At 43.5% G+C, this 12,391-nt stretch overlaps 1 protein-coding gene across 2 annotated transcripts in view; it reads right to left on the bottom strand.

Moving 5' to 3' along the window:
* The window catches only part of LOC114585878 (uncharacterized), a 34,712-nt gene extending 29,184 nt beyond the window's left edge, over positions 1–5,528 (bottom strand). For both annotated transcript variants that reach the window (XM_077919342.1, XM_077919343.1), the window contains exons 1-4: positions 5,426–5,528; positions 2,299–2,429; positions 2,001–2,125; positions 480–650 (exon numbers count right to left, since the gene is read on the bottom strand). In XM_077919342.1, coding sequence (XP_077775468.1) covers positions 480–650; positions 2,001–2,125; positions 2,299–2,429 — 427 coding nt within the window. In that variant the 5' untranslated portion in view covers positions 5,426–5,528. The remainder of the gene's footprint in view (positions 1–479; positions 651–2,000; positions 2,126–2,298; positions 2,430–5,425) is intronic.
* Positions 5,529–12,391: the final 6,863 nt, after the last annotated feature.

The raw sequence follows: 12,391 nt of genomic DNA, 5'->3' as shown, positions 1-12,391 counted from the left end.
ACGGGGATCAAACCTGCAATCTTGGCATTATCAGCACCACACTGTACCAACTGAAGAGGAGGTGGAAGAGAGTTATTCTGAGGGCAGCATTTGGGTACAGGTGCTCTTTTAAGTTTTGAAAATCTCCACTGTTAGTTTCATATTTTTTTGCTGCTTTTGACTGTAAGCATCTTTAAAGGGGCATTTGCCCAGAAAAGCAGCCCCAAAAATATGTAAAATATAAAGAGATAAATGGCACTTTAAAAACTAATAAGAAGCACATATCTCAATTGGTAGAGCATGAGATTCTTTATCTCTGGTTCGTGGGTTCGAGCCCCATGTTGGGCAAAAGGATTCCTGCATTGCAGGGGGTTGGACTACTAGATAGATGGTCCTTGTGGTCCCTTCCAACTATGATTCTATTATTCTAAGAGGAGCCCAGCTAGATCAGCCCAAAATGCTACTGTCTTGGCTACTGGTTTGCTGCTTCCATCCCTCACCTGACAGGAAGGTGTTCTGCTCCTCATCTCCAACAATTGCGAGGCCCTCCCCAGATTCCTGGCAAAAAGACTGGGCCTCTCTCCATGACCTCAGTTCCCGGAAGGATGGGAAATGGAAGGCGTAGCAGTGGGAGCGGAAGGGCACTTTTCTCACAGAGCCAGGGAGGGCATCTAAACAGGAAAAGCACAGGGAGGGAGAGAGAGAGGTACAAGAAGGTGCAGCTCTGAAGTTGGTGGGCAGTTCCACATTTTAGATTAATGTAAATGGTGAACTCCTCGCACTGCCTTTATTTCCCTTTCATCCACCCAGCGTTCTCCTCCACACTTTCTCCTCCTGAAATCCAGAGATTCCCTTTGCACTTCCCTCAGCAGGGCTTTTGACAAAATTCCCCATGATATTCTTGTGAAGAAGCAGGTAAAATGTGAGCTGGACGAGGAAACTGTTTGATGGATTTGTAGCTGGTTGACTGGCTGAACCCAAAGTGTGCTCATTAATGGTTCCTCGTCATCCTGGGGGAAAAGGGGGGCTGCCACAGGGCTCTGTCCTGGGCCAGCTGTTGTTTAACATCTTGGATGAAGGAATTGAGGGGATGCTCATCAAATCTGCAGATGACCCCAAAATGAAAGGGGTAGCTAATGCCACAGAATCGGGTTTCAAGATGACCTCAACGGATTGGAGAACTGAGCCCAAACTAGCAAAATTTCAACAGGGACAAATGTAAGGTTCTGCCCCTTGGTAGGAAACACCATCTGCACAAATATAAGATGGGGGACACCTGGCTTACTAGTAGTACATGTGAAAAGGGTCTAGGGGTCTTAGTGGACAACAAGTGTAACATGAGTCAACAGTGTGATGCACAGAGGAGAGGCCTGTCAATGGCTACTAAGTCTTGAAGCGTCAAGGGACCCCTCCCATGCCAACTCTGGGTGCTGGGGAGGTAAAACCCAGCCAGATGGGCAGGATATAAATACTACTACAACAACAACGGGCCGCGGGTGGCGCTGTGGGTAAAAGCCTCAGCGCCTAGGGCTTCCCGGTCGAAAGGTTGGCGGTTCGAATCCCCGCGGCGGGGTGCGCTCCCGCTGCTCGGTCCCAGCGCCTGCCAACCTAGCAGTTCGAAAGCACCTCCGGGTGCAAGTAGATAAATAGGGACCGCTTACTGGCGGGAAGGTAAACGGCGTTTCCGTGTGCCGCGCTGGCTCGCCAGATGCAGCTTTGTCACACTGGCCACGTGACCCGGAAGTGTCTCCAGACAGCTCTGGCCCCCGGCCTCTTGAGTGAGATGGGCGCACAACCCCAGAGTCTGTCAAGACTGGCCCGTACGGGCAGGGGTACCTTTACCTTTACCTTTACAACAACAATTACTACTACAACAGCTACTATTAAAATTAGCGAGGGCTTCTGGGTTTGGCTCTCTCCATTCAACAGCAAAATGCAGCATTTCTATAGCCTCCCTCATTATGCCTCCTGCTGGCTGCTGAATGTCGAGGCTGGGAAGGAGACACCCCCTTTGCTCTTACCTTTCATGGGCATCTCACAGATGAAGGAGACGTTGGCACCACAATCCCAGTCCCTCCACTGGCCAGCATAGATGCCCACGAGCTGCGTGCAACGCTCCTTCTTGGGATGACCTTGGAGCCAGTTTCTGATAAAGCAGAAAGAGTTCAAGATCCAAAAGCAAAGAACTTGCTTCTGGTCTCTTAGCAAACCACTTTGACAGCTCCGTCGGCAGAGCAGGAGACTTGATCTCGGGGTTGTGGGTTGAAGCCCCACACTGGAGCCCTCTGCCATCAGAGCCACGCATCAAGGTTCTCTTACCTGTACCAGCTCTGCGATAATGGGGTTCCATCGACCCAGGCGAGCTGACTGCTTGCCTCTCGCCATGCCAACCCGATCCAGTAGTGCAAGGCATATTCCCGGGTGCTGTCTGAGAGGTCTGTCAGGAACATCTGTGCAAAGGCAGCCAAAGGCAGCATAATAAAATCACAGAATCATAGGATTGTCAAGTTGGAAGGAACCCTATAGGTCATCTAATCCAAACCAATGCAATGCAGGAATCTTTTTGCCCAATGTGGGGCTTGATCCCGCAACCCTGAGATTAAGAGTTTCATGCTCTACCGACTGAGCTGTCCTGCAGTGGCAGCAAAGGCAGGCAGCATAACTTTCACCACTTTCCCAACAGCCTCTGCCAGGGACTTCTACAGGAAAGGGGCCATGGCTTGGTGGTAGGGCAACTGCTTTGCATGCAGAAGGCAGCATCTCTGGGTAACGCTGAGGCAGAGTCCTTGCGTGACATCTTGGAGAGCTGCTGCCAGTCAGTGCAGACAATGCTCAGCTAGTTGTACTAGCTGTTTATGTTCCTGGGCTCAGGAAATGACCTAGCCAACCTGGGACTCAAGAGCCCTCATTGGGTGCAGAATAGAAAAGAGTTCTGAACAGTGTTAGAAATTCGCCAGATGCCAGGCACATTCTGCAGAGATCTCTTGGTTCGCCTCCTCCTCAGTTAATCCTTACAACGACCCTGCGAAGTAGGTTAAGAGTCTGTGATTGACTCCAAGGTCACCCAGTGAGCTTCATGGCTGGCTGAGTGGGGAGTTGAACTCTGATCTCCCAAGTCCTGGTGTGACTCTTAACCACTACAGCATACTGGTTTCCTAAAGAAATTCTACTATGGTGTTAGAGTTAATTCAAATTTTTGGTCATGTAGCAGGATTTAAGCTGAATAAGCAAAAAACTAAAGTACTGGAGAAAAATCTAACAGTCGCTGAAAGGGAGAGGTTTCAGAATGAAACTGGATTAACTGTGGCAAAGAAAGTGAAATATTTGGGGATTAACTTGACATCTAAGAATGTGAACTTATTTAAAGACAATTATGAGAAATGCTGGACAGAAGTAAAGAAAGATCTAGAAATATGGTCAAATTTGAGATTTTCCTTGTTAGACCGAATTGCTGTTATTAAGATGAACGTTTTGCCTAGAATGTTGTTTTTGTTTCAAACATTGCAGATCGTGGATAAAATGGACTGTTTCAGGAATTGGCAGAAAGATATATCTAAATTTGTCTGGCAGGGCAAAAAGCCCAGAATAAAATTTAAGATATTAACTGATGCAAAAGAAAGAGGGGGGTTTGCCCTGCCGGACTTAAAATTGTATTATGAATCAGCAGCTTTCTGCTGGTTGAAAGACTGGCTACTTCTTGAGAATACAGACATTTTAGATTTGGAAGGGTTTAATAATAGGTTCGGTTGGCATGCATATATATGGTAAGACAAGGTAAAAACTCATAGAGGCTTTAAAAACCACATTGTTAGGAAAGCACTATATAATGTTTGGATTCGTTATAAAGATCTGCTGGAAAATAAAACCCCAAGGTGGCTGTCGCCAATGGAAGCTAAGGAGGTGAAAAAACTTAATATGGAATTTAAATGGCCAAGATATTGGGAAATTTTAGAACAAGAGGGTGAAAAAGTGAAATTACAGAGCTATGAGAAATTGAAGTCTAAAGTACGAGATTGGCTCCATTATTTTCAAATAATGGAGGCGTTTAAACAAGACAGGAAAATTGGCTTCCAGGTGGAGAGATCAAAACTAGAAACAGAATTGTTAGAACCCAATACTAAGATTTTGTCAAGAATGTATAACCTGTTGCTGAAATGGAATACACAAGATGAAACAGTTAAATCAGCTATGATTAAGTGGGCACAAGACATTGGTCATAATATCATGTTTGCTGACTGGGAATAGTTATGGACCACCGGTATAAAGTTTACGGCATGTAATGCCTTAAGAGAGAATATTATGAAAATGATTTACAGGTGGTACATGACCCCAGTCAAGCTTCCTAAAATTTATCATTTGCCCAACAACAAATGCTGGAAATGTAATGAAACTGAAGGTACTTTCTATCACCTTTGGTGGACATGCCTGAAGATTAAGGCCTTCTGGGAAATGATCTATAATGAAATGAAGAAGGTACTTAAATGTACCTTTCATAAGAAACCAGAGGCTTTTCTCCTGGGCATGGTCGGCCAATTGGTGTTAAAGAGAGATAGGACGTTTTTTATGTATGCTACCACAGCAGCAAGGGTTCTTATAGCAAAGTATTGGAAGACACAAGAACTACCCACGCTGGAAGAATGGCAGACGAAGGTGATTGACTACACGGGACTGGCTGAGATGACTGGCAGAATCCGTGACCAAGGAAAAGAGACGATGGAGGAAGATTGGAAGAAATTTAAAGTTTATCTTAAGAACTATTATAAAATTAATGAGTGCTAAAATGTCGAGGTTAGAGAAAAAAGAGGATTACAGCTGTTAATGATTAGGTAAGAGAGAAGGGGGGGGAAAAGAGCAATTAGTTAAATTAAGTGAGGATTTGCTGAAGAAATTTTGAAATAGGGATGCAGAAAGGGGAGGTATGGGGAAGTCGGAGAAGTAAGATTTATGAAAAGAAGGTTTTGAAATTATACATGTTTATGTGTTTGTTTGTTTGTTTGTTTGTTTGTTTGTTTGTTTGTTTGTCTGTGTATTGTGTATTGTATTGTGTTTAATATGTGTTGGAAAATCAATAAAAATATTATTTTAAAAAAAAAGAAATTCTACTATGGGACCGCTCTATCAGTTAAGTTGGTCAATAAATATGGGGAAAGCAAATTGTCACTTTGAGAAGGATCTGCAACATTTTCCTTGAAGCTTGAATTTTTTTTCTTCTGGATTGATTGATTGATTGATTGGATGTTTTAATGGGTTGTCAACCACTTTGAGATTTTTCCTTTAAAAGATAAAGCAGAAATGAAACACGACACCTAGAGCACCTGGCCATTGCCATACCTGGGTCAGATCTGGATTCTATGCCAGGCAGTCATCCTCAAGTGAGGTTTTCCTCGCTTCCTCCCTCCCAAACTAAAGCATTCCCAGCCTGCAGCTTGCAAAATCCGCCTCTTACCTGCTTGTGGTAATCCTTGATGACAACCAGGTCTGCCTTTTGGTCCCTGCAGAAGACTCTGGCTTCACTCCAGGACAGAACAAGAGAGCCAGCTGGGGTATACAGGCAAAGCTCATTCCTGTACAGGATCCACCTTGGGGGGCACAACCCCAGCACTGTGTGGAGAGGAAAGGTGGCATTGTCCCAATCAGTAAAATGTTAGGTTCTTGTTGCTAACTTTCAAAACTGTACAGCTTCTTCTTCCCACCTCTCAAAACTGGGGATTTGGACAAAGGAGGGAAGGGGCATGTCAGATGGTGTTCCTGGGCACTAGAAATGCTTTTGGGTTGGGCCTGCTTGCTGGTCTGGAAACCATAGAATCATAGAATAGAAAGGGACCCTGAGGGTCATCTAGCCCAACCCCCTCCAATGCAGGAATCTCCACTCAAACATCCATGACAGATGGCCATCCAATCTCTGCTTTAAAACCTCAGTTGAGCAAAAAAAGAACAATAACTCCAACTTCATGCATTGCAGAGGGTTGGACTAGATGACCTGTGTGGTCCCTTCCAAATCTATGATTCTATTATTCTATTATAAGGAGATCTGCTCTTGCTGGTTACAGACAGCCTTTACCTCCTTTTCCTTGGCAGCCTGACAGTTTCAGAAGGGTTGACTCTGACACCTAGGAACAGTCTTCAGGAGTTTTGCTTGCACACACACACATCATAATTTGCAGCTTCAATTTTTTAATCCCCCACCCACAGATAAAATGACCCATAAATTGGTTGCACATAGCAAAGAAGAAAGGCCAGGACACTTGAAACAAATATTGTGATCTTCCCACTTTTTATCTCTTGTCTTCCTCCAGGAACTTCCTACCAGAATTGGCGAAGAGCAACCCCAACACGACTCGGACTACCTTCTGTTGCATCTCTGCTCTCCTTAGAGCCGCTGACCCCATCACCCTAAAATCGAAATTACATCACAGTTAGTCTTTTCCAATCTCTGGGATAGGAGATCTCCATCCCTTGTCAGGACATGTTCCCAACCTAGTCAAGGAACAGACTGCATACAGGTCTTCCTCATGCCTTCAATTCAATGCTACCAATTCATGTGGTAATGTAGCAACTTTTCTGGTATCTGTACCCAGCAGTGTTCAAAATTCCCCAGGTGAGTTTTGCAATGGGCAGAGGTCCAATTGTGACCACGTGGAGATCTCTGGGCACCAGGCTGGCAACTGACATCTCCATCTAGCTGGCCCCTCCAGCTTTCTTAAGGATGTAAGCAGAAGAGCTTATTTATTGTATTTTTACCCTACTTTTTCCTCCAACGAATACATGGTTCACCCCCCACCATAAAAAATCAAACAATCCAGAATAAAACAAATTCAAGCTTCAAAGGAAGTATTTCAGATCCTACTCAAAGTTACACTTGGCTTTCCCCATATTTATTGACTGACTTAATTTATAGAGCTGCCCTGTAGCAGAAAGACTCTAGGAGTGGTTAAAGCATCCAGTATGGATGCTTACAAAATGGCCTCTGTGCTCTCACAAAAAAACAAAACAAAACCAAGATGGTTGAGGAGCAGTTGAGGGGACTGAAATAGGCAAGAGAGAGTGGCAACGACCACAGCATCGCACACACACCCAAAAATCCTGCTTGCTTTGGGGCGCCGCCTAGCAACCGATAACTCTAGGCAGGCTTGGTTTAAAGGTTCCAGCCACTAGGCCGAAACACGGCCTGCCTTTTGTTACTAGTTGTTGCTGCTGGTCATAGATCATAGAATGGTCTAGTTCTGATGAGATGAAGAGTCTCGTGCTCTACTGGTGATGATCAGTACTGGGGGAAAACAAGGCATTAGGAAATAAATTTTCACTCAAAAACAATAACTACTGGGGGGGGGACCACACACACACCAAAAACACCCATAGCTGGACAAGTGAAAAAATGGATGAGGCAAAAGCAGCACCTCCCTTGGTCAAGAAGAGAGCAGAATGGTGGCCCTTTGGCAGAATGACCATGTTTTTGCGGCAGACCTCAACAGCTTTGTTCAACATCATCTGGTTAGGATGGGGAGACAGCTGCCCCTGTTGAACTTCTGCCTGCCAATGCAGGAATCGTTTGCCCAATATGGGGCTTGAACACACGACTCCGGGATTAAGAGTTTCATGCTCTTACCAACTGAGCTTTCCCATTGTCCTCCCTGGAGATGCAGGAATTTTTTGCCCAACGTGGGTTTGAACCCACAACTCTGAGATGAAGCACCACGTGCTTTACCGACAGAGCTATCACACCTATTTAGCTCTCCGAAGCAGTATGATTCCGATGCCGAAAACTTTTCCAGTTGCTTTTGCTTCATGAAAGCTCAGTCAATAGAACATGAGACTATTAATCTCAGGGTGGTGGGACTAGATGACTATTAATCTCATGGCAGAGGGTGGGACTAGATGGCACTTGCGGTCCCTTCCAGCTGTACAATTCTATGATTCTAACGCTGCAATCCTAAGGCTCAAATAAGACAAGAGCACCTCACCTAATTGACGACACAATATTTTGGGGCACTACCATGAATGAATGGTTCTTTTATGCGCTGACAGTGAGATGTCTGAAGAAGGGGAAATGTACCAGGCCGAAAAATCGGTGAACAATGGCTGCATTGACTCGATTGGATGCGTTGAAATCCTGTTTGCGTCAAGAGGAGCAGGAACAACGGAAGCTGCTTTAAGTGACCCTGGAGCAGCAGGCTTTGATGTGTTGACTTTATATCAAAAGATTTATATCGAAAGATGGCCCCTTTCCAAGACCAGCCTGAAAAGTGAGAACAATTTGTCATTTCTCAACCTGGGATAGCTCAGTTTGTGGAGCATGAAACTCTTCTTTAAAAAAAAAAAAAAAAAGATATTTATTAAATTTTCAAAAATTATACAAAAAGAAAAACAATAATACAAACAAAACACAAACAAAACAAGTATAATTTCATTCCCTTATTTTCTTATAATTTACTTCCCCGACCTTCCCCTTACCTCCCCTTTCTGTATTCCAATTTCTAATTCATTAGTTCAGCAAATCCTCTCCCTTAATTTTTGTTTAGTTTTTAACCTTTCTTTTCTTTTTATTTAATCATTACAGCTGAAAACCACTTAATTTCTAAAATCAACATCGTTCTAACATTCATTAATTTTACAATATTTCCTGAGATAATCTTTAAATTTCTTCCAGTCTTCTTCCGCCGAGCATGAAACTCTTCTTTTCTGGGTCATGGGTCCCCGCATTAGGGGAAAGATTCCTGACTTGCGGGGAGTTGGATTAGATGAGCCTTGGGCTCTACAGTTCCATGATTCTGAGCTTAACGCTGAAACAAGCTCATAATCCAGTGCTATTCCATGGACTAGGTAGACCACTGTTTCAGCTCCGTTGGTTAGAGTGAGGAGCTGGTAATGCCAAGGTCGTGGGTTTGATCCCTGTACGGGCAAACTGCATATTCTGCATTGCAGGGAGTTGAGCTAGATGACCCTTTGGAGGAGAGAGGGCCAGGAGACAGACATGTGCTCCCCACCCCCAGTCTTCCAGAAAACACAGAGAAATGAAAAGTTCAGTGGAGAGATTGGCTGCATACAGATGCAGTCTCCAATAGCTTGGGGGGGAAACCAGAGAGGAAGGGAAGACAGGGACCTTCAGTCCTCACAACTGGTTCATTGAGGCAAGACTTACTGAGAAGAGTTGCTGGCGTCACTGGGACTGTGTAGTTTTAGTTTCTTTGAATGAAGAGTTAACTTCTCTGAGACTGGTGTTTTTTATTGCTGACCTACACCTGACTCAGGCTCCTGACATGCAAACAGGACAGCATCAAGGCATGCAATGTCCTAGAGACTATGATACCCATCTCTACACGTAGTCATGAAATGACTCAGCAAGTCATACACTTGGCCTCCCTGGGATCGCTATGGTAACCCAGTGCCACATGGCACCCTTATCTCAGAACATCCAGACATGGGGGATTGGTCTCAAGACATGAGACCATTTAATTTTATTTATTTTTTTTAAATAAATTTTTATTAGTTTTTCATAAGTAAAAAAGAAACAAAGCAAAAACATAAACAAACACAAAATCGACTTCCCCGTACCACCCCTTTTCTGCATTCTTGTTTCAAGATTTTTCAGCAACCCTTTCGTAATAAACTTGTTTATATTTCATAAATTTAACTTCCCTAAGTTATTAATACAACTGTAGTTCTTTATCTCTTATTACCCTGAGCCCCTAATTTTCCAAATTACAACAGTTTTTAAGATAAACTTTGAATTTGTTCCAATCTTCATCCACCGCCTCTTTCCCCCGGTCTCGAATTCTGCCAGTCATCTCTGCCAGTCCCATATAATCAATCACCTTCGTCTGCCATTCTTCCAACATGGGTAAATCTTGCGTCTTCCAATACTTTGCTAGAAGGATTCTTGCTGCTGTTGTGGCATACATAAAAAATGTCCTATCCTTCTTTGGCACCATTTGGCCCACCATGCCCAAGAGAAAGGCTTCTGGTTTTTTAATAAAGGTTCTCTTCAGAACTTTTTTAATTTCATTATAGATCATTTCCCAGAAAGCCTTAATCTTCGGGCAGGTCCACCAAAGGTGATAGAAGGTTCCCTCCGTTTCATTACATTTCCAACACTTGTTGTTGGGCAGATGATAGATCTTTGCTAACTTAGCCGGAGTCATGTACCACCTGTAGATCATTTTCATAATGTTTTCTCTTAAGGCATTACATGCCGTGAATTTAACACCAGTGGTCCATAACTGCTCCCAGTCAGCAGAGACCATTTAATTTTAACCCATAGTTCACACTGTCTATCAGCTCAAACCCACCCCTGACAGAGAACCCCATATGCAGGAAGATGACAACATTTTCCTGTGGCCCAGGAAAAGTGACCTTTAGAGCCAAAAAGGAGAGGCCTAAAGACTATAGGTCTGGCACAACAGCACACCCCACTTTAAGGATGGGTGAATCCCTAGATGCCACCCGCCAAACCTCTCAGGGAGGTGGGACATAGAGAAGGGCCTCAGATGACAAGCACAGGGTCTGGGATAGTTTGTATGGGGAGAGGTGGTCCTTTAAGGCACTGGGGTCCTGAGCTGTGTAAGACTTTATAGGTCAACACCAGTAAGTGACACCTGTCAGTCCAGTCAGATTCTGTGTACATGAAATGGGCAGGAGGTGCCATCCTGTCCATTGCTACAGGTGGCAAAATGTCTTGGGCCAGCCACACATGTACTCATCCACCAGAAAGGACCCACACAGAAATGTCACCTCTCACATCCCTGTACTTAGGGGGTAGTATTCAGCTATGTTTCACTTGGAGTAGACCCATTGAAATTAATGGACCTATAGTAACAGTCATTTTCATTTATTTCAATGACAATACTCAGAATAAAACTTAGTTGAAAACCACCCAGGCTGCTGCTCATTACTAGTTAAGTTGCACATAAAAAAAGCACTCGAAGGTACAGTGTTTTTAAAACTGCTCCAATTATAGTAGGTTGTTTGTTTTTCCCCCAGAGGCCTATCATCCAGTTGTGATTGGTATCTAATCCAATATTTGAGTAATAAAGGCTGGAGTGGCAGATAACTGTTACAGGTTACTGCCCTTGTTATGGTTCATGCAGACAATTCTTCCTGACCAGGATAAATGTTGCTATTTGTTTATTCCTTCAGAAGAGTAGAGACTTGGGTCTTTTTGCCACAATCAATTTATTATGCAATACATATCTGTTTATCATCTGTTACACTGTGGGCACATCTCTTTCTCCACCGCACTGCAGGATATTGCATTTTCACTGTGGGGATATTGTATTTTCAAAACTCTCAGAAAGTAATATTTCTATCTGCCATTGTGAAGGGCTGGGCTGGGGGGTTAAGAAAAAGCAGGCAGGCTCACTTGCAAGGTAAGGGTGTACAAAAAGTATTGTATTCTTTGGTAGGGTATGGAAGCTGGATTTCTCTCCTTGAGACAAGTTTGCACTGTGTGTGTACCCAACAACATTGGGGGGGGGGGGGGGAGAGAGAACCAAATCACTGTTTGCATCATTAACGGGGTTTTTTCTGTATGCCCTGTTTAGGGAAGTTTTCAATGTTTAATGCTGTATTGTGTTTTTAATATTCAATTAGGAGCCATCCAGAGTGGCTGGGGAAACCCAGCCAGATGGGTGGGGTATAATTTATTTATTTATTTATTTATTTATTTATTATTATTATTATTACTACTACTACTACTACTACTACTACTACTACTACTACTACTACTATTATTATTTGGTGGATGTGGTTACATCAATATTATGAGCCAATATTAATGTTACCATATCTATGACTACAAAATTATACTGTGTGTTTTTGTTCTTATGCTGGGGGTTTTTACATTGCTGCTAAAAATGGTAATAAATAAAGTGTGGGACTTCCTGGCACACATGCCCTTTGACGTGGAAGCTCTTCTAATAAATCTATGCCGCCTTAATAACATTCACATACAGAACATGTAGCTCAAGCTAGAATTGGGTGTGCCCTTTAGTGTCACGTGTCAAAGCACTTGCCAAAGAAGTCAGAAACTATATTGGGGTCAATAGCACATATCACAAAAACTGTTTCTTCAGATTCTTCACCCTGTTCCTAAACAGTGGGGGAATTTTACTCAATATTCTCCAGGGAGTATCATAGGTGAGGGGCTCATCTTTAGCAAAGGTAGTGAGCACTACTTCATTCCTTTTCCAGAAGGGTTTTTCTTCTGTTGTTGCTGCTGCTGCAAAGAATGAAGCAGAGCTTTGCTTTGCAAAGAGGATATAAGGATAAGAAAATTAAGTGTAGGTTCAGAATAGCCACAGTCTGCAGACAGTTTGATATCTCACTGGGAACTATCACATCTATAATATGCAGAAGTGTGATGAGTTTTGCCCTCGCTATGTGGTGCCTTGAATTTGATATCATACTTTGCAGCCTG

This window comes from Podarcis muralis, chromosome 15 (assembly GCF_964188315.1).
Source record: "Podarcis muralis chromosome 15, rPodMur119.hap1.1, whole genome shotgun sequence".
In the NCBI taxonomy this organism is placed as follows: domain Eukaryota; kingdom Metazoa; phylum Chordata; class Lepidosauria; order Squamata; family Lacertidae; genus Podarcis; species Podarcis muralis.
Note: the sequence above shows the minus strand (reverse complement) of the source record. Positions and strands in the feature narration are given on the sequence as shown.